The following is a 22,678-nucleotide window of genomic DNA, read 5'->3' on the forward strand; positions in this document are numbered from 1 at the left end:
GCAGAGAATGTGGCAAAGCCTATAGCCAGTCCTCACAGATTACTTCTCATCAGAGAGTTCACACTGGAGAGAAACCTTATAAATGTAGAGAATGCGCCAAATCCTTTGGCACCTCCTCAGAGCTTACTAGGCATCAGAGAGTTCATTCTGGAGAGAAACCTTATAAATGCCGAGAATGTGGCAAAGCCTTCAGGCAGTCCTCACACCTTAGACATCATCAGAGAGTTCTCCATGGAGAGAAGCCTTATAAATGTAGAGAATGTGGCAAATCCTTTGGCTTCTCTTCAGACCTTATTAAGCATCAGAGAGTTCATTCTGGAGAAGCCTTATAAATCTAATGAATCTGACAAAGCCCTTACCAAGTCCTCATCTCTTAATTGTCATCAGAGGGTTCACACCGTAGAGAAGCTTTATACATGTAGAGAATGTGGCAAAGCCTTCACTGGGTCATCAGACCTTACCAGCCACCAGAGAATTCATACTGGGGAGAAGCTGTGTAAATGTAATGAATGTGGCAAAGCCTTCAGCCAGTCCTCATCCCTTTCTTGTCATCAGAGAGTTCACACTGGAGAGAAGCCTTATAAATGTAGAGAATGCAGCAAATCCTTTGGCAGCTCCTCAGATCTTACAAAGCATCAGAGAGTTCAGTCTGGAGAGAAGCCCTATAAATGTAGAAAATGTAACAAAGCTATTTATCAGTGTTCCTGTGTTACCGTACAGCGGAGAGTTCATAATTGAGCGAAGTTTTTCAGATGTGAGGAGTGTGGTAAGTCCTTGACCAGGTGTGAGAACTTATTGAACATCACAGAATTCATACTGGAAGGAAGCCTTATGAATGTGAAAAATGTGAAAACCCTTTAAAAGCCAATGTATTACTGTACTTGATCAACATCAGAACAAAAAGAGACCTTACAGATATAGAGAATGGGTTAGAGCATTTACCCATCGCTTAAAATTTACATCAGAGATTTTATAGTGGAGGGAAGCCTTATATTGTAAAAAATGTGAGAAAGCCATTAGCCTTTGGTCAAATTTACTGAACATTTTAGGAATCATTCTGAAGAGAAACAGCAGTACTATAAAGTTTTCATCCAAAGATTTAACCATGGTTGAATCGTCATTGAAAATGATAAAATTGAGCCTTCAAAATTATGAGGAATATGTCAAAGTGTGTATCCTTATTTGTATCTCATACAACATCTGGTAATTATTATTGGATCAAAGTCCAGCAGATATAAAGAATGTGACAAAGCTTAGTTAGTATGCAAACCTTACACAACGTCAGAATTCATACTGGGGAGAAACAATACAAATTTAAACAGTGTCCTACAGACTTTAATCAGCATCTGTAGCTTATTCCTCACATTGGAATTCATTCTAGAGCAGGCGTGGGCAAACTTTTTGACTCGAGGGCCACAATGGGTTCTTAAACTGGACCGGAGGGCCAGAACAAAAGCATGGATGGAGTGTTTGTGTGAAGTAATATAAATTCAAAGTAAACATCATTATATAAAAGGGTACGGTCTTTTTTTAGTTTTATTCATTTCAAACGAGCCGGATCCGCGGGCCGTAGTTTGCCCACAGCTGTTCTAGAGGGAAACCTTAATTAAATGTGAAGAACGTGGGAGATCATACAGTTAGACCTACAGCCCCAGTCAATACCAGGGATTGTAATTGGATAGAAGTTCAATATTTATGATATAGGAGGACGGACTTTTAAAATATATATGTAACTTACAAAAACCCAAGGAATTTATACTTTAAAATGACTTTCAGATGTAAAACCTTTATCCAACTATGTAATTGCTTATGAATTTTAATGTGTCACTGAATTCACAGTAGATAGGTAGCCAAAATGCCTTTCAGTTTTGCTCTACATCAGAATGTTTACTACAGTATACTCCAAACTTTAAATGTAGTTAGGTAATGTTTTGTATACTTGAATATATCTACAGAATTAATGTTTCCATATGTACAATTATTTAGAGTGTTATCTCATTTAAATTGAAAACATATGAAGTATTTTCAAAATAAATTTGATCTTACTTCCATATCACTTGATTTTGCTATATTTTATTCCTGGTATGTGTGTGAAGTCATGGAGTTGGTTGTTTCTGCCTTAAAGATCTGTGAGCTGGCCCTGGCTGGTTTGGTTCAGTGGATAGAGTGTTGGCCTGCAGACTGAAGGGTCCCTGGTTTGATTCCAGTCAGGGGCACATGCCTGGACTGTGAGCTTGATCCCCGGTGGGGGCGTGCAGGTTGTGGCTGATCAGTGATTCTCTCATCGATGTTTCTGTCTCCTTTCCTCTTTGAAATCAATAAAAATATTTTTTAAAAAAGATCTGTGAGCTGTTGTATATTATTTGGATTTCACTTATATTCACTTTATTATGGTATATTGGATACATTGTAAGGCACACATTTTTTGATCTATTAGAGAATTATACTATTGATTGAATCTTTTAAAATAGTTCTGATGTTTTTAAATGATATTTTCAAAGTTAATTCCCTTCCTGTGTCATCATTTTGGGATGAAAACTTTATGAGGGCATTTCAATTTGTGGTTGTGATGTTGAGGTGAAGGGAAGTACACTCAGGACTGTGCTGTTTGTCTAATAGGTTTTCCATAACTAACAGATATATTACAGTACCAGTGATGTGGTTGTACCAGTGATGTAGTACCAATAATGTAGCCAGGATGCAGAATTGGCATGAACGTTGCATGTGGAGAGAGGACACCTTTCCCTGGCTGCACTGCTCACTGATCTCAAAAAAATTAATTCTATTTCTTTCATGTCACATTTCATGTTCATTTATGTCTTTTTCACTTTATCTTCTAGGCTGCCGTTTATTTTGCAGTGATAAAATCACAGCATGTAAAGCTCTTCCTGTCCCACATCAGCCCCTCATTCCCATGTAACTCAGTAGTTTGCAGTTTTACTAATGTAATGTCTGATGTCAGAATTTGGCAAATATTTAGGTCTATATTCATGAAGTAGGTAGACTACCACTCGTGTTTTTTGCTAACACCTATCTATGTCCTATGTAATAAAGTGGTAATATCCAAATTGATCCTCACGCCCTCACTCAAGATGGCTGCCCCCATGTGGTCAAAGGTAGCTGGCAAGGGAGGCTAGTTGTGGACAATCAGGCCAGCAGGGGAGGGCAGTTGGGGGCCACCAGGCCAGCAGGGGAGGGCTGTTAGGCGGCGATCAGGTAGGCAGGCAGGCGAGTGGCTAAGGTTTTTGGCCCTTTTTATGTTGGTTCTTTTGTCCATGTTGACTTTGTAGTCTTCTTTGTGTGTTTTCAACAATTGCCCTGTACATGTTGTCTTTTTTAATATACTAGACGCCCCACCTCACGACGCCTCACACGCTCTGGGCATGCTGCTGGTGCCCCACCCTGTAACACCTCTCACGCTCTGTGGATGCTGCCGGTGCCCTGCAATGCATCAGGGACCCTGCCAGCACACTGTGATTCTCTGTAGATGCTGCCTGCGCCCCGGGCTGTTCGGGTGGGGCGAAGGCTCGAGCGGAGCTGTAGCACCTCCTGCTGATCCGTCATTATGGCATGAGGGATTGACGACCATTGACATAATAGCCTTTTCTTATTAAGATATATACTAGAGCAGTGATGGCAAAACTTTTGAGCTCGGCGTGACAGTATTTTCAAAAAAACATAACTCTGGTGCCATGTTACATATAGAAATTTTTTGCTATTTGCCACCATAGTAAAAGATTTATATTTTTGATATTTTATATATTTAAATGCTATTTAACAAAGAAAAATCAACCAAAAAAATGAGTTTGCGTGTCACCTCTGACACGCGTGTCATAGGTTCGCCATCATTGTTCTAGAGACACAGTGCACAAGTTCATGCACAGGTGGGTTCCCTCCGGGTGGCCTGCACAGATCAGGCCGAAACCCACAGTCCAACACAGCCTGCAGCTCATACCTGCCCCTCCTGCTCATCCCAGCCCCACTGTGACAGCTGCGGGCTCATGCCAAATCAGTCCCTATTGGGAGAGGCTCCTCCTGCCACAGCAGCACTTGCCAGCCATAAGCCTTATGTCTTGCACCCTCCCAAGGGATCGGGCTGAAACCGGCTCTGCGACATCTTTCAAGGGTCCTGGATTGCAAGAGGGCGCAGGCCAAGGCAGGGACAGGTGAAAAGGGCTTGGATGGGGTGACCTGTAATTTACAGAAGGGGTAACACTGAGGCCTCATTTCACAAATATACAATTTGAAAAATACCAAAAGCATGGCAGTGCTCCAGGGGATGGGGGTAGTAATTCTCACATCACTGATGGCAACCGGATTCAGTTCTCGAAGGCTAATCTATATCAAGAGCCACAAAAATGTTCATATACTTGACCCAGTAATCCTATCCTAAGGAAATAATTCAAAGAAGAAAAACAAACCATTTTCAAAGACGTCTAATAGAGGCATTATTTCCTATGAAAGAAAAAGTTCAAATGCCCAACATTAACTATGTTTAATACATGGCATACATATGAATGCAGATAAAGGCTGCTGCGTGGACACTAGGTTTAAATAATGGTGTCATTATAATGTATTTTATGAATAAGAAAAAAGGCACTGTCTGAAGAGAGAGAGATTTACTTTCCTATACTCTTTAATTTGGAGCCCCATCCCACTCCCTGCCAACTGAGCTGACTTCCCACCATTAGCGGAAAGCGATGACCCTCTGCCAGGCAATGCAGCATGCCGCACCACCAGTCCCTGGTTCAGAGGAAAGTGTGTTTGGCCTGTTACTCTAGTCTTTATGCTAACCTGGTTCCAGCTTCCGGAGCACAAAACTCAAGCCTTTGGTCACTTGAGTCTTTTAAAGAGCACCAACTAGCACTCTAGCTTATTTGGACCTTAATCCTACCAGACCCGAGGCCCTGAACGTAACTGTCCCCTATAGCTGGGCTCCTGAGCATTAAAGAGAAAAAACCAACATGATATAGAAAAATAGTTACATGCAAACAAGTGGTTAGAATAAGATGGAACTTGGAGACATTGTAGAAAATAGGTCTATCTTTCATCTACCTTTCATCTAGCGCCAATATTCCACCTTTGTGTGGAAATTACCGAAAAATCGGTACAGCGGTCTGGTAGGGTTAAATGCCACCAACTCTCACTAGATTCCAAATGTTGTTTAAATTATATATCAAGAATTTTTTTTAAAAAAAAAAAGAGAGGGAGAGAAGAAGCTTATCAGAATAAGAGCATCCTAGGAATGTTCTTAAAGGCTCTATTGCCAAACCGGTTTGGCTCAGTGGATAGAGCGTCGGCCTGTGGACTCAAGGGTCCCGGGTTCGATTCATGTCAAGGGCGTGTACCTTGGTTGCGGGCACATCTCCACTGGGGGGCGTGCAGGAGGCAGCTGGTCGATCTCTCTCATCGATGTTTGTAACTCTATCCCTCTCCCTTCTCTGTAGAAAATCAATAAAATATATTTTAAAAAAAAGAAAATCGCAACTATAAACATAAAATCCATCTTGTCTAAAGTGTCATTTAAGAGCACTTTTTCCTTACTGATTTATTTCTCTGGGAGATCTATTCATTGATGTCAATGGGAAGTTAAAGTCCCCTCCTATGATTGTATTAATTAACTTGAAAATGCTGTCCTTTCCCTCCCCCGGCCTGCGGATTTATGACCCAAGCAAATCAGAAGCAGAAAGTTTCTGGTTTCAAACCCAATTTGCCCGCCTTTTGAATTCTCTGTAACTTCAATGTAAGAATGTGTTCCCGGCTTGTGAAGATCCTGGGAAAGACCCCTCCCTGGGACACTTGCAGCAGAAGGGCAGACCAGCCAGTAGCTCTAAGCACAGCCTCTGGGAGCTGGGAAACTTCAGTGTGAATTCCAGGTTCCTCCTCCCACCTCCCTCTTTATGCTTTTGCCACAGCTACCATTTACTCGCTAGCACCCTAATAAAGGAACAGCCCCTCTATCTGGGGTGCTTTGTGCCTTCAGAGGGCACCTGGCCCTTTCCTCCCTTTAAAGAAGTAAAATAAACGCCCTCTCTCTGCTCATGTCTCTTCTCTCCCTTGTGAATCCTTTCGCAGCCTCATCACCAGCCAAAACCTTAAGAATGACGTGGGAAACTCCCCCAGGAAGGGCTGTACTGTGGCCAGCGGTTCTCAATCTGTGGGTCGCGACCCGTTAGCGGTGGAACGACCCTTTCACAGGCGTCGCCTTAGACCATCCTGCATATCAGATATTTACATTATGATGCATCACAGTAGCAACATTACAGTTATGAGGTTGCAACGAAAATAATTGTATGGTTGGGTCACAACACGAGGAAGAGTATTTAAAGGGCCAGAAGGTTGAGAACCACTGCCATTGGCTGAGGTGTAGGGACCCGGGGCTGCCCCCTGGCTCCTGCCCCGCCCTCCCTCCTTCTGTCCTTGCACAGGCCTGGCCGCCGGGCTTGGCCCCGCCCCCATCGCGGAGCCGCTCAGCTCAGGCTCTGGCCCCGCCCACCCCGCAGGGAGGCGCCTGCGCAGTTCCTTGCAGACGCAGAAGCGGCTGTGGAGGGGAACATGGCGGTTCCCCCTGAGGAGGGTGTTCGTCTTTAAAGCTGACGCTCCCCGTCCTCCTCCCCGCAGGGAAGGCTGAGGGCGCTGCCGGCGCTGGAGTCCTTGTTGGGGTCCCCGCCCCGGAGCCTCTCTCAGCGGTGAGTCCGCGTCCCGGGAGGCTGCGCGGTGCGGGCGCCACGTTCCTTTGGGAGGAAACGGAGGCCCCGGCCCGGGGTCTCTCCGCCTGTGGCTGTGGCCACCGCCTGCCGCGCGGTTTTCCCGCTGAAAACCGTTCCCGGGGCCGCCGGTGCTCCCCGCGGGGCTGAGAGTCTGGGTCAGGGGGTTCCCGCCCTCTGCGCCCCTCCCCCCGCCCGGCGCTTCCCGCCCGAAGAGCCCGGATGACTCCCGGCCTGGGGGTCTGCACCCCCCTCCTAGGTCCACCCCCATTTAATAAGGGGTCTGCCTGCCCGGGGAGCACAGTGTCCATGGGGGTGGCTCACGGGGAAGGACGCGGTGTCCCCTGAAGAGGCGACCTGCCCGCAGGGAGGGGCTTTGTGGGCGCGGTGACTGCGGGGGGCGGGCACACAGGCTGGGGGGTCAGGAGAGGGAGAGAGAGACAGACACGTGGGCGGGAGGAAGGGCAGCGAGGGGTCCACAGAGAGGGGCCCATAGGGGATGTGCGGGGGCTGGGCGGCTACGGTAGGAGTGAGGGGGTCACTGGGGAAAGTGGCCTGAGGAGGAAGGAAGTGGAGACACAGGGAGGAGGGGGAGCCCAGAGAGAGGAAGGGGGGCTGAGAGGGAGCGGGTCCTGGGGAACAGAAGTGGGGGCCGCACAGGAGGAGGCACTTGAGACAGAGACACTGGTTCCGAGGGGAAGAGTTGGGGAGCGAGTGCAGGGACAGAAAGGGGGGCTCAGGGCTGAGGGAGCAGAGGGAGCAGCCCTGAGTCGGCAGCTGTGGGAGCGGACAGACGGGAACAGGCAGCAGAGGGGCCGCGGGCGTGGGGAGGGGGAGACGCAGACGTGTGTGGAGATGGAGCCTCAGAGACCAGGAGACAGAGCCCCTGAAGGGAAGTAGGTTTCAGGAGTTTCATGGTCCAGGTGTAGGACAGACTGAGAGAAAAGAGGAGAGAGAGCAGGGGGGAGGGGGACACAGGAAAGGACCACAGTGGAGGGAAAGGGAGCAGGAGACAGAGACAGATCCACAGACAGAAATACATGTAGTGGGAGGAGGGGAACCCTAAAATCGGTGAGGGGTGAGCTGATGGGATGTGGATGGTTAAGTTTGATACATTGGCTTCTGGCTGTATATGTTTAATTTAACAACTATGTTGTTTAAACAGATTTTAATGAGAGTTACAAATCTACCGTTCATAAGGCTTGCAATTGTATAATTATTTGCTTCCATTTGCAACCTTTATTCACACAGAGGGAGAGACTCGTATGTTCCTGATGGGTCCCTTGTCATTTCCTGGGAAGGATGCCTAGAAGGAGGTGACCTGGGACAAGAAATGACTGAGTCTGTCCCCACATGATGCTATATCAAGGAATATTAGAAGCATCAATCTTTTTTTTTGATCCAGGAATTTGGTTTTTCTATCTCTGATATTTAATTCATGTAAATGGTCATTAACTTCTGAAATCACCACTGGTGACATCTCACACTCACCTCTTATTATTGTTTTCTTAATATAACGTGGTCTCCACCTTTTTCAAGCTTTAAACCTAGAAATAATTACATTAAAAAGAAACAACCCTAATTGTTTTCAGTTTTCAATATATTGTGTGCACTTCAGATTCTGAGCCCTGCATCCTTTCTACTGTCTATCACACCTTCAGGCATTGGTTGGTACTTAGTAACATGAGGTGATCTCAGCGTATACTTGGTAAGGATGTCTATGATCTTTTTTTTTTTTTTTTTTTTTTATTGATTTTTTACAGAGAGGAAGAGAGAGAGATAGAGAGTTAGAAACATCCATCAGCTGCCTCCTGCACATCTCCCACTGGGGATATGCCCTCAACCCAGGTACATGCCCTTGACCGGAATCGAACCTGGGACCTTTCAGTCTGCAGGCCGACGCTCTATCCACTGAGCCAAACCGGTTTCGGCTATGATCTTTTTTAAAAAATATATTTTTTTGTTGACTTCAGAGAAAGGAAGGGATAGGGAGAGAGATTGGAATCTCCATGATAAGAGAGAATCACTGATTACCTGCCTCCTGCACACCCCCTCCTGGAGATGGAGCCCCAAACCCTTGCATGTGCCCTTGACCAGAATTCAACCTGAGATACTTCACTGTGCAGGCAGACACTCTCTCCCTTGAGTGAAATGGGATAGAGCACAATGTCAATGATCTCAGCAGTCAGAAGCTAGTTCTGTGAGTTGGTCCAATGTTCAGCACTTCTTTCTTCTCTTCATGCGATTTGTTGAATTAGTGTCTGTGAGCCACAAAGGAGCTGTTCCCCTAAGTCCCTCGTGTCCATTCTCTAAAAATATTGAAGGATGGACTGGGTTGAACTCGAACTTTGTTCCCACAGAGCCCATCTATTCATGGTGAAGTCATTTGATGAGCATATTTCTTTTCTTTTCTTTTTTTTTAAAATATATTTTATTGATTTTTTACAGAGAGGAAGGGAGAGAGGTAGAGAGTTAGAAACATCGATGGGAGAGAAACATCGATCAGCTGCCTCCTGCACATCTCCTCCTGGGGATATGCCCGCAACCCAGGTACATGCCCCCGACCGGAATCGAACCTGGGACCTTTCAGTCCGGAGGCCGACGCTCTATCCACTGAGCCAAACCGGTTTTGGCGATGAGCATATTTCAGTAGATAACTTTCCCCAAAGGCTTTAGCATGAAGATCTATTCTCCGTAATTTCCTGCGACAAGAGGGAGGAAATCTGACTGGGAAACCTGCAGGTGTACAACTAACTGCTTCACCCCCTCCCACTACCCAGAGGTCTCAGGGGTGCTGGGTCTGATGTCTGGTACCCAGTGCTATTGAAAACAGCTCTGGGGGAGCTTTACAGGCCCCAGGAAAAAACTAGTTAAAGATGCCCTGTCATGGACCTTAGGGCAGACTTTTTCAGGAAAGGTTAGGGGTGCTGTGTTGGGTTTGCAGTTACAACTGGGCAGTATGTGCTCTTATTGCTGTAGGAGCGTATGGATATCTTTGGAAGGGCAGACACATGAAGACAGAATAAAACCCCTCACTGTGTGGTCTCCATGTAGGAGCTCATTGTTCCTGACACTCCTGTGACCAAGGACAGGAGGGGTGGCCTTTTCCTCATTTTCAGGTCCTTCTGACTGTGAGTGTGAGCTGAGCTGATTAACAGGCTGTGGGGACGCCTTTGAAGGCACATTCTGTGACTCCTCAACATACTTTCACCTGAGGAAACAACCCAGACCCCCGATCAGGACCAGGACCAAATGGCTGCTTCTCAGGTAAAAGAATGGTCCTGTCTCAGAGGCTGTGTTTGCCTTTCCTTGAATATTTGTTGATATATTTCTCTTTCTCTCCCTATGCCTGTGTCCCCCTCTGCTGCCCTTGTTACAGAATGTCCTCTTACTCACAGCGGGCTGACTCTGTGCTGCTTCTCCCTCTGCTCAGTCATCCCTAAACCCCCCTTTCTGTGCCTGCACGTGCTCCCCCCAATTTATCTCCTCTGAACCAGTCTCCCTCTCTGAAGTGCCTACCCCTTTGTTGCCTGCACTTGGGTTCACCAGGACCCATCTCTCTTTCAGCCCCCCTTCATCTCTCTGGGCTCCGTCCTCTCCTCCATATTTCTCTACTTCTGATGTTCTTGCCTTTCTTGGTTGTTTTCCTTTTCTTATTTCTTTCCTTTTTTCTTATGATAGCCAGTGAAAGCAGTTTCTATATTTCCCTCTCTTTTTTTTTTCTCAATTTTTAAAAAAATATATTTTATTGATTTTTTACAGAGAGAAGGAGAGAAGGCTAGAGAGTTAGAAACATCGATGAGAGAGTTCAATCAGCTGCCTCCTGCACACTCCCGTTGGGTATGTGCCTGCAACCAAGGTACGTGCCCTTGGCCGGAATCAAACCTGGGACCTTTGAGTCCGCAGGCCGACGCTCTATCCACTGAGCCAAACCGGTTAGGGCTCCCTCTCTCTTTTTTTAATATGTTTTTATTCATTTCAGAATTGGAAGGAAAGGGAGAGAGAGAGAGAGAGAAACATCAGTGAGCAGAGTGAATCTTTGATTAGCTGCCTCCTCCACATCCTCCACTGGGGATCCAGTCAAAACTGGAGTGTGTCCTGACCAGGAATGCAACCTTGCCCTCCTGGTTCATAAGTCAGCCCTCTACTTCTGAACCACTCTGGCCGGAATATACTTCTCTCCTTTTTCCCAGAGCCTTCTCTGCCTTCATTTTTTGCAACCTCCACAAGGTAAGGAAGCATTCCCACCTTTAATTAATGACTCTCAACTATTAAAAACATCCCTTTTATGACAGATCCACCTGGGAAGGCATTCATGTCTAACATCTCTATTGGGATGGGGTCAGAGGCTCTTGTGTCTTGAAGAAGGGAAATGTAGGTTTTAGGCTCAAGTGGCTGCAGCATCAGCTTTTTATCAGGGGTAAGAAAATACACATTTTACTGCTCAGAATAGCTCACAAAGTTCTAAGAAGAGTAAATAAAAGAGAGTCACTCACTAGATTAGTACGAAAGACTTGGTAGGTAAATATACTATTAGCTTACAGAACAGGAGAGGTACACATGCATTGACACGTGCAAAAATTAATGTTTGTTTTTGATTATTTCCTCATAATTATTTATTTATTGATATATTTTTGCCAGTAATGTCAACAGTGGTGACCTGCCCTTCCATGTGCCTCAGTCAACTGATGCCCATTGTCTCACTCTACCTCAGGGGTCCTCAAACTACGGCCCGCGGGCCACATGTGGCCCGCGGAAAACATTTATCCACATTTATCCGGCCTGCCAAGTGTTTTTGCCACCGCTGCCTGTCCTGCTTAGCAGCCGACTCGTTCCGGGCCCGCAGTGCGCATGTGTGGAATGTCTGAGGGACAGTGAACTGGCCCCCTGTTTAAAAAGTTTGACGACCTCTGCTCTACCTGATGTTCACGTGGCAGAGGTGCTGCACTCACTCACCGTAGAGTTAATAGTCCCCCTTTCTCCGTAAGAAGAGTTAGTAGGGGTTTAATCAAAGTTGTGCAAAGACCATCACTTCACATCTGGAGAATGTCCCTCTTAGTTTGTGTTTCCTTTTGAAAATGAAGGACTTAACGTTTATTTCCTATAGATCATTGGCTTTTTCATGGGAGCTTAATATAATCAGGCCTGGATTATTTAAATTTTCATTATATTTTATACTCATGTAACGGACACACTGTACATGATCACTTTTTGTATTTTCTAGAAAGTTTCCAAGAATGATATTATTAATGTGTGTTCAGTTACATTAAATTTCTACAACATAGCTCTGCACTGATGACACATAAAAATTTTGAATGAAATTTAGTAGTGAGAAAAATTAGTTCCACCAGGCTGGTGTGGATCAGTGGTGGAGGTTTTGATTCCTTGTCCAGGGCAAGTAGGTCCTGGGTACCCGTGGTAGGCAGCCAATCCATGTATCTCTCTGTCTCTCACATTTCTCCCTCTCTCTCTCTTTCTCTCTTTCTCTCTCTCTCTCTCCCCCACACACACCCTCTCTCTAACCTTCCTTCCTTCCCTCCTTGTCTTTCCCTTTCCTGGCTCTACCTCCCTGCCTTCCACTTTTGAAAAGTCAATGCTAAAAATCTCCTCAGGTAAGGATTTACAACCACAAAAAGGAAATAATAAGTCTAACTTGTTTTGTATCCTTATGTTTCTCTCCTTATTGTGTTTATAAAACACAAAGGGGAACATACACAAATGGATTCATGAGATTTACAGAATCACTAAACCATCTTGATTTCATAGTTGTGAAGTGTATGTCTCTATGTTTAAACGGTTAACATGATTTCAGCTATTTTTTCTTTTTTTTTTTAAGAACATTTTTATGGATTTCAGACAGGAAGAGAGAGGTAGAGAGAGTTAGAAACATTAGTGATGAGAGACAATTATTGATTGGCTGCCTCCTGCACAGCCCACACTGGCATTGAGTCCAGACCGGGAATCAAATCTGACCTCTTGGTTCATGGGTCAGCACTGAACCGCTGGACCAGGCAGAATAATCTTATTCTAAGATTACTCATGTGAAATTTTCCACTAAGATTATGGTTCATATGTGTCCTATTTCATGACAACTGTAAATTCCATTAACGACCATTTTAGTTCTAAGTTTGGTATGAATTTTTTCTTCTGTTTTCTTTTTTTGTGTATTCAGAAGTATGGCACCTGATACGGAAACATTGACATCAAAGTAAAAAGTGAGCTTGTTGCACATGTGGAAACACAGGCCCCATCTGAGAATCTGGATCAGAATCTGTGTCTTCATAGGAGTTCATTTCATAGTGGTTGCTTTACACTTGAGAAGAAGTCGATATACTTCCAACCCACCATCACATTTACAGCTGAGAAATATACACCACTGACCCTGAACGATGCAAACAAGCACTTAAAAAATCCATATGCCTGTGTCCATTTCTTAATTTAATTTTTTAAAATATATTTTTTTATTTCAGAGAGGATGGGAGAGAGAAAGAGAGAGAGAGATAGAAACATCAGTGATGAGAGAGAATCATTGATCGGCTGCCTCCTGTACAACCCCTAGTGGGGATCCAGCACGGAACTGAGGCATGTGTCCTTGACTGGAATTGAACCTGCAACTCTTCAGTCTGCAGGCCGACACTCTATCCACTGAGCCAAACCAGCTAGGCCTATGTCTTAATTTTAAAGTTTATTTTCTTATAAAGAAAAATCTGTACTGTGGATCTGTGTACATGTGGGAGGAGTGGAACCCTGATCTTGGTGAGGGGTGAGCTGATGGGATGTGGATGGTTAAGTTTGATACATTGGCTTCTGGCTGTATATGTGTACATGTGTCATCCTCATTTGTCAGTGTCAGAAAACAGAGAATGTTACTGATCAAAATGATCTCAAAGTACACACAAAGATCACCCGAAGTGATCTTATTGGGTGATTCAGGATACTCCCCTAGGACCCAGCCTCTTCTCCTAACACTGTTTTCATGTTGGGTGACATTATGAACTCCACTGGTGACCTCTTGGTAAATGTGTCTTTTATTTCAGGGACCGTTGACCTTCAGGGATGTGGCCATAGATTTCTCTCAGGAGGAGTGGGAATGCCTGGACCCAGCTCAGCGGAAATTGTACCTGGACGTGATGTTGGAGAACTACAGCAATCTGGCTTCCCTGGGTGAGGTTGACTTGCTTCCGGAGTTGCTACTCCACCTCTAGGGTTTTATTTCCTTTATTATATTAACATCTCTGAGGGGCTTCTGCTTTCTATGGTAGATTTTTGCTCTCCAGGAAGAAATTGGGCCCTAGCTGGTTTGTCTCAGCGGATAGGCTCAGTTGCCTGCAGACTGAATGGTCCCAGGTTAGATTCAGGTCCAGGGCCAATGCCCAGATTGCTGACTGGCTCCCCAATAGGGGGTGTGCAGGAGGCTACAGATCAGTGATTCTCTCTCATCATTGATGTTTCTCTCTCTCCCTCTCCCTTCCTCTCTGAAAGCAAGAAAAATATATATTTTTTAAAAGGAACAAATTGGGGATTTTTTTTATGTAGAAAAGAAAGGCTTTGTTATATGAATTAGGAACTCAATATTTGTACACTTTACATGTTGTCTACATGAAAGTACTATCAGAAAATAATGCTTTCGGCCGAAACCAGTTTGGCTCCGTGGATAGAGCGTTGGCCTGCGGACTGGGGGGTCCCAGGTTCAATTCCAGTCAAGGGCATGTACCTGGGTTGCGGGCACATCCCCAGTGGGAGACGTGCAGGAGGCAGCTGATCCATGTTTCCCTCCCATCTATGTTTCTAACTCTCTATCTCTCTCCCTTCCTCTCTGTAAAAAATCAATAAAATATATTTAAAAAAAGAAAAGAAAAGAAAATAATGCTTTCGAATATCATTTGGTAAAATATTTTAATATTCTGTCATGTCTTCTGGCCAGGAGACAAACTGGATTTGAAATGGGAAAGCTTCTATCAAAATTCACACTCTATTTCTTTTATCTTTTGATTTTTTAAAATTTTGTTGAATTCAGAGAGGAAAGGAGAATTAGAGAGAGAGAGATAGAAACTTCAGCTGGGCATTAATTGATTTATTTGTATGTGCCCTGCACAGAGATCAAACTGTAGCTGGACAAGCGGAATGAAGTTATCTAGAAGAGGACATTCTGCCAAGAAAGGACGGGAGCCTTCAAGCAGGCCACGTCAGAACAAAGTCTTGCAAGCAAGACTTATTGTTCAGAGGCAGAACTTTCCTTGAGGTGATAAATAGTCCATAAGGGCGTGGAAAGTTCAAGGGAGGGCCCACTGCTGCAGTTGGAAAGAGTCTTTGTATAATATAGGAAATTAATAGTGTAATGTATAACTTAGCTCAGATGATCTCATAAGCAAGCTTGTTAATCATTGTTACTTGCTGTACTCCATTGTTATTTGCTGTACTCCCTGAATAAAAGCCAATGAGGGCTTTGGGGGCTTTTGCTACTTGCCTGACTAGCAATAGCCCTCTGCTTCTCTAAACTTAATTCTGCATGGCAAACTCATCTCAGCGTCTCCATTCACAAAGAACATCAATACAAACCTACAACTTTATTATATAGGTACAATCCTCTAAGCAACTGGGCTACCTTTGCAGGCAGATTGGATTCTTTCACTTACTTCTATGTATCTAGGTTTCTATCATGTCTTTCCATGGCTTGATGTATTATTTCTTTATAGTAGTGAATAAGACTTCATTGTATGTACTTCAGTATATTTATCCATTCACTTGTTGACGGACCTCTGCATTGGTTCCAATTTTTGTAAATTATGAATAAGCAGCCCCTTATAGGCTTTTGTGTAGATAAAAGGCTTAATTCTTTGGTTTAAGAGTAAGGAGCCCAATTACTGAGTGTATATTCAGTTTTATAAAAACCTCCAGAGCATCTCTTCAAGGGGCTGTAGCATTTGGCGTTTTCAGCAGCAGTGATTGGAGTTCCAGTTGTTCCACCATCACAAAGGCATTTGGTATGGTCAATGTTCTGGATTTTATGACCTGTTCAATGGTGGTTTACTGTTGCTTGTCTGTGCTCTTTGTTACTTCTCATTGTTATAATGTGCATTTCCTTAGTGTCATAAGACGTGCATGATCTTGTTACACCGATTTTCTATGTGTATATATTTTGTAGTGCTGTGCATGAAGATGTTTGGCCCTTTTCACGTTGGTTGTTTTGTCCATGTTGAGTTTGAAGACTTCCTTGTGTGTTTAGCATAATTGTCCTGTACATGTTGACTTTTTTATTTAAATATATATATTAATGTCAGAGAGAAAGAGAGAGGAAGAGGGAGATAGAAACATCAGTGATAAGAGAGAATCATTGATCAGTGGCCTCCTGCACACCCCCTACTTCGGATCGAGCCCACAACTTGGTATTGTTCCCTGACCAGGAATTGAACTATGATTTTCTGGTTCATAGGTGGATGATCAACTGCTGAGCCATGCCAGCTGGGCCATGTTGACTGTAACAAAATACTTTCTCAGCCTGTGGCTGCTTCTTTTTTTTTCTGTTGAGATTGCCATATTTATTGTTCTTGTTTTTTCTTTAATGTTTGAGTTGATACATTGGATGTTTCCGTTTTAATACGATGGATTGAAATACAAACTTGGTTATGTATTTTCCTTTCAAAAATGTGAGAGGTATGAAATTAATGTAGTTTTATATTCAATAACATGGAAGTTATATTTGCAGCTATTGTGTCATTTCTGGAATAAATACATAGTGAGTCTTGTCTTGAAGGACATGAGTTGAGATATAAATTTTGTCTCCTTACACGTCAAGTCAAATGAAGTCATTTAATTGATTTTAAACTAGGGCCCTGGTGCACAAAGTCATGCAGGGGTGTGATCCCTTGCCCTGGCTGGCCATCGCTGTATCGCCCAGTCCCAATCAGGGCCAGTCGGCTCGGGGGAGGGGTTGCGGGAGGTTGGGTGGCTGTGGGAGTTTGGCTGTAGGAGCTCACTGACTGCATTGTGTCTGTCCCCTTGTGGTCAGTGTGTGTCATAGTGATAGGTCGAGCTGTCGACTGGTCATAATGGTCGCTTAGGCTTTTATTTATATATATATAGATATAGATATAGATATAGATATAGATGGTACAGCATCATTATAAAAATAGTCCTTTTTTTCCAGTCCAGTATCTTTACTGTTGCAAATAGTGCTGCAGTGGATATATGGGTGGGCATATCTTTTTGAATTTGTGTTCTCTGTATAAATCCCCAGAAATGGAATCATTGTGTTACCTGACACTTGTTTGTAAATATTGGAAAACCCTCCATCATGTTTTGTTAGTGGCTGCACCAATGTGTTTATAATCCTGCTGAGAGTGCATGAATGTTCTCATTTCTCCACTTCATTGGTAATACTTGTTTTTTTGATTTATGGATGATTGGCATCCTGTTAGGTATTTGGTGGTATTTCATGGTGGTGTCCATTTGCATTTCTCTGATGATGAATGAGTTGAACATCATTTAATATGTCTATTGGGAATCTTTATATCCTGTTTGGGAAATGTCTATTCAGGTCCTTTGCCCATTATTCAATCATACTGACTTTTGGAACATCAATGAAGAGAGAGAATCATCAATTGGCTGCCTCTTGCATGATCAGGATCTAGCCTTGAACCCAGGCCTGTGCTCTGACGTGGAACCAAACCATGACCATCTATCTAGTTCAGTGATGGCGAACCCTTTGAGCTCGGCGTGTCAGCATTTTGAAAAACCCTAACTTAACTCTGGTGCCATGTTACATATAGAAATTTTTTGATATTTGCAACCATAGTAAAACAAAGACTTATATTTTGGATATTTATTTTATATATTTAAATGCCATTTAACAAAGAAAAATCAACCAAAAAAATGAGTTTGCGTGTCACGTCTGACACATGTGTCATAGGTTTGCCATCACTGATCTAGTTCCTAGATTGAAGCTCAACCACTGAGCCACTGCTGCCAGGCAAATTCTTTGATGTTTTAAGTTGAACATATATTTCACTAATGATTCTACTGTATTTTTTAATTCTGGTACTATATTTTTCAATTTCCCCTTTGGTGTGATGTTCATAAAATACTTTCTCATTCTAGTTTTACTTTGGTTATATAATATTTTGGTGACATTATTTAGTTTTCTTTTTTTTTTTTACTTTTGGGCTTTAAGATATTTCGTTCCATTCTTTTTCAGGTAATTAATATATTTCCATTAATGTAGTGCCAGTTTGATGACATTTATTTTGTTTTCTTGATGGTACACTTTTTCTGTTTTTGGAATGACGTGATATCTTTTCTTGAGACTCCAGAATTGTATAGCAGCAGACTTTTGATCATGGTTTCTGTAGGAGAAAATAAATGATAATCATCTGTGGAAGAAATTTTTTCGGTCCACACTATTTTCAGGATTTGTATTCTTGGTTCGGTTGTCTTTTTAATTTCCCAGTTGAAATGTTCTCTGTTTCTTTCTCAGACCCACGGTATCTTTTCAGGCTTCATATACATCTTCAGTACCGCAGTCTTTGTGGTACTTGAACACTTTCTCATTATTTCTTTGTAGCAGCCACTACAGAGTACTCACTGTGTCCTGCCATTCTGTTCTCACTCTGTGTCATGCACAACAGACACATGTTCTTCAAGGTGCTTCAAAACAGGGAGATCATTGAACACATGTTTCCCTCATCTCTCTTTCCCTCCAGCGAAGAAACTGGGAATTGGCAGTGTTTTTATAATATTGCCATTTTGTTTCAAAGTGTTTGAGCAGGTATCATTGGTAAATGTAAGCAATTCTTTGTTCCTCTTTAATGTGAGTTTTCTTCATTGTACCTGTCTTGAGCTTTGTTTGAATTCTTCACTTGCTCTTGTAGTACTCCAAAATGTCATTTGGTCAATACTTGCTGGTAAGTTCAAAGTGCACTCACCTGATTGTCAAAACCTAAATATTTCTTTTCTTTCAGCTCTTTCATGTAAAGGTAACCATGCCTTTATGCCAAAGCCCGGAATACAAGATTTATTCTCTGAAATAATACTGGTAAGATATAAAAGGTGTTGCTTTGACAATGTATTCTTATAATGAAAGCCTTTGAATTTGAGGAAGAGTGTGATGATAACAGAAGATATTAATATAAAAAGAACTAATCTGAAATAGTCCAATATAATAAAAGCGTAATCTAAGTGTCCGACCATTCCATCGACCATTTGGTCGACCCTTCAACCAGTCGCTCTGACGCGCACTAACCACCAGGCGCAGATGCTCCGACCAGTAGATTAGCTTGCTACTGTGGTCCGGCTGTACTGGGCGAGAAGGCTGGACACGCCCTGGAGAAACACACTGATCTACCAATGGTACCTCCCTGGCTGCGGTCCTTCCCTGTCTAGCTAGTCCCCATCCATCCCAATCGGGACTATGCTATCGCCCTCCAGTCCATGGGACCCCACCCTGGCATGATATCATGCACCGGGCCTCTAGTTATTATACTTAAATTCTTGTTACCGAACAAGGTCACGTGTATTAAGGCATTTGAGAAACCTCCCAATTTAAAGTCAGTTATTTTGGGAGATCTGTGTGTTTATGCACATGAGGGTCGAAAATGACTTTTTACTGTTAGGCATTTTGGAAAGAAAATCTGGATAAACTAGGAATTCACATAGTCTATAGAGTAAATAATCATTTGAATTGTTTAAAATGTAGGGTGAAATTAAACTTTCATTCAATCATTTCTAAAATGTATAGATTTATAATATGCATGTAAAATTAACATGTGCTCTATTTGACAATCTTTTATGATTTTTTTATTAAAAAGTATATTTTTATTCATTTCAGAGTGTAAGGGAGACAAAGAGGGAGAGGAAAACATCAATGATAGAGAGAATCATTCCTTGGCTGCCTCCTGCATGCCTCCCATGGGGGACCGATTCTGAAATCAGGGCATGTGTCCTCACTGGAAATGGAACCATGGTCTTCTTGTTGAGATGTCGAAGCTCAACAACTAAGACATCCTGGCTTGGCATTTTGGCAGTCTTTTGAAAAAGGATTCATCCTTCCTCTGACAATGTTTTGTACTTATTTTTTTTTGGTCTGTAAGTTTAATATATTAGGAAAGCTTTTTTTATACAACTATCTTGGTTTAATACCTAACAAAATGGTATTATAGAACAAGTGTACATGTTTAATGAAATTATAACTGTGGCTAAAGGCCTTTCTATCTCCCATTATCACCAGAGTACACATAATGGAGATAGCAGTTATCAATGGATTGAACATTGGAAAAAGTTTAAGCAAGAATCATATATTAATCATCGGACGAGGGAACTTGCGGAGGACCATTATAAAAGCGGAAGAGTCTTTGACCGAATGTCTAATCACAATATATGTCAGGTTATTCCTATCGCGGAGAAGACACGCAAAGAAAGAAAATGTGTCAGGTCTTTTCAGCAGTCTTCAAATTACACTGAAGAAGAGAATATTCATGCTAGAGAGGAGGCTTACAAATGGAATCCATGTGGGAGAGTCTTCAGTCAAATATTCAATCTAAATAAAATGAAAAAAATCCATAATGGAGAAAAACCTTATAAATGTAAAGATTCTGGTAAAAGATCGAATTGGCCTTCAGGTTGTATGCTAAATCAGAAAATTTGTACTGGAGAGAAGCCTTACAAATGTAAAGCATGTGGCAAAGCCTTTAAATGTCATTCATCTCTTATTGTACATAAGGGAAGAATTCATACTATAGCAAAATTTTACAAACTCAGGGAAGATGGAACAGGCTTTAGTCAATCCTCAAGACGTAATCAACATCATAGAAATCATAGAGAAGAAATGACTTACAAATGTTCAGAATGTGGGAAAGCCTTTAGTTGGCCCTCAAACCTTATGACTCATCAGAGAGTTCATACTGGACAGAAGCCTTATAAATGTAGCAAATATGGCAAAGCCTTTATCAATTCCTTTTACCTTAGTCGTCAGAAGGTTCATTCTGGAGAGAAGTCTTATAAATGTAGAGAATGTGGCAAAGCCTTTAGCCGGTCCTCACACCTTACTTATCATCAGAGAGTTCATTCTGGAGAGAAGCCTTATAAATGTAAAGTATGTGGCAAAGCCTTTCGCTGGGCCTCAAACCTTATTGGGCATCAGAGAGTTCATACAGGAGAGAAGCCTTATAAATGTAGAGAATGTGGCAAAACCTTTAGCCAGTCCTCCTCCCTTAATCTACATCAGAGAGTTCATACTGGAGAGAAGCCTTATAAATGTAGAGAATGTGGCAAAGCTTTTAGCTGGCCCTCCTCCTATAATCTACATCAGAGAGTTCATACGGGAGAGAAGCCTTATAAATGTAGAGAATGTGGCAAAACCTTCAGTGATTCCTCAAAACTTACTCGTCATCATAAAATTCATACTGCAGATAAGGTTTATAAATGTAGCGCATGTGGCAAAGCCTTTAGCCAGTTCTCACACCTTAAAAATCATCAGAGAGTTCATTCTAGAGAGAAGCCTTTTAAATGTAGAGAATGTGGCAAAGCCTTTAGTTGGTTCTCACACCTTAAAAATCATCAGAGAGTTCATTCTGGAGAGAAGCCTTATGAATGTAAAGTGTGTGGCAAAAGCTTTAGCTACTCCTCAGATCTTAATCGTCATCAGCGTATTCATACTGGAGAGAAGCCTTCTAAATGTAGAGAATGTGGCAAAGCCTTTAGCCAGTACTCATCACATACTAATCACCAAAAAATTCACACTGGAGAGAAACCTTCTAAATGTAGAGAATGTGGCAAAGCCTTTAGCCACTTGTCAACCCTTACTAATCATCAGAAAGTTCACACTGGAGAGAAACCTTATGAATGTAGAGAATGTGGGAAAGCCTTTAGCAGGTCCTCAAATCTTATTGTACATCACAGAATTCATACAGGAGAAAAGCCATATAAATGTAGAGAATGTGGCAAATCCTTTGTCACCTCCTCAGGCCTTACTAGGCATCAGAGAGTTCACACTTGAGAGAAGCCTTGTAAATGTAGAGACTGGCAAAACCTTTAGCCAGTCCGCATCCCTTACTAAGCATCAGAGAATTCACACTTGAGAGAAGGTTTATAAATGTAGCCTTTCATCAGTGTTCCTGCCTTACTGCACAGCAGAATTCATATTTGAGAGAAGACTTACAGATGTGAGGAGTGTCCTAAGTCCTTTACCAGCTATGAAAACTTACTGAACATCACAGAATGGATACTGGCAAGAAGCCTTACAAATGTGAAAAACATAGAAAAGCCTTTAAAAGGCATTCATGTCTTGCTGTACCTGAGAGACCTCATAGTAAAGACAGTCCTTACAAATGTAGAGTTTGGCTGCAGACTTTACACATAGCTCACAATTTACTGAACATCAGAGATTTTATAGTGGAGGAAAGCCTTACACTAGAAAACTAAGAAAGCCTTTAGCCTGTGGTCTACCCTACTCAACATTTCAGGAATCATTATAAAGAGAAACAGCATTAACGAAGTTTTCATCTAAGGATTTAAGCTTCAATGGTTGAAGCTACATTAAGAACGATAAAATGAGGTCTTACAAATTATCAGGCATATGTCAAACCCTAGAGAGAAGGTAGGGAAGGGTGGGGGTAAGGGTGAAAGATCAACCAAAGGACTTGTATGCATGCATATAAGCCTAACTAATGGACACAGACAACAGGGGGGTGAGGGCATGAGTTGGGGAGGTCAGGGTGGTTATGTTGGGATAAGGACACATACGTAATACCGTAATAAAAAATTAATTAAAAAATATATATACTTTATAAAACTCCAAGGGATTTATGCCTTAAGATGTAAAAACTTTATCCAAGTATGTAATTGATTATGAATTTTAAAGTATCACTAAATTGGCTACTAGATAGGTAGCCAAAATGCCTTTCAGATATTGCTCTAAACCAAAATGTTTATTATACAGTGTACTCCAAACTTTAAATGTAGTTAGGTAATGTTTGTAT

General features: G+C 42.5%; 1 protein-coding gene across 5 annotated transcripts; it reads left to right on the forward strand.

Annotated features, from left to right (window-relative positions):
- The first annotated feature begins 6,527 nt into the window (after positions 1-6,527).
- Positions 6,528-22,446, forward strand: LOC308530460 (uncharacterized protein). Of its 5 annotated transcripts, XM_081107128.1 has the most exons (6): positions 6,535-6,689; positions 9,827-9,974; positions 13,745-13,871; positions 14,805-14,949; positions 18,665-18,738; positions 19,930-22,446. In XM_081107128.1, exons 5-6 carry the CDS (start codon positions 18,694-18,696, stop codon positions 21,694-21,696), a joined length of 1,812 nt encoding a protein of 603 aa, XP_080963254.1. In that variant the 5' UTR covers positions 6,535-6,689; positions 9,827-9,974; positions 13,745-13,871; positions 14,805-14,949; positions 18,665-18,693; the 3' UTR covers positions 21,697-22,446. The 5 variants fall into 5 exon arrangements, with proteins under 5 accessions (XP_080963252.1, XP_080963254.1, XP_080963251.1 ...); XM_081107126.1 differs by lacking the exon at positions 14,805-14,949 and having other exon boundaries at positions 6,528-6,689; XM_081107129.1 differs by lacking the exons at positions 6,535-6,689; positions 9,827-9,974 and adding an exon at positions 10,690-10,937.
- The last annotated feature ends 232 nt before the right edge of the window (positions 22,447-22,678 follow it).

Source organism: Myotis nattereri (assembly GCF_964212035.1).
Source record: "Myotis nattereri genome assembly, chromosome: 15".
Lineage (NCBI taxonomy): Eukaryota > Metazoa > Chordata > Mammalia > Chiroptera > Vespertilionidae > Myotis > Myotis nattereri.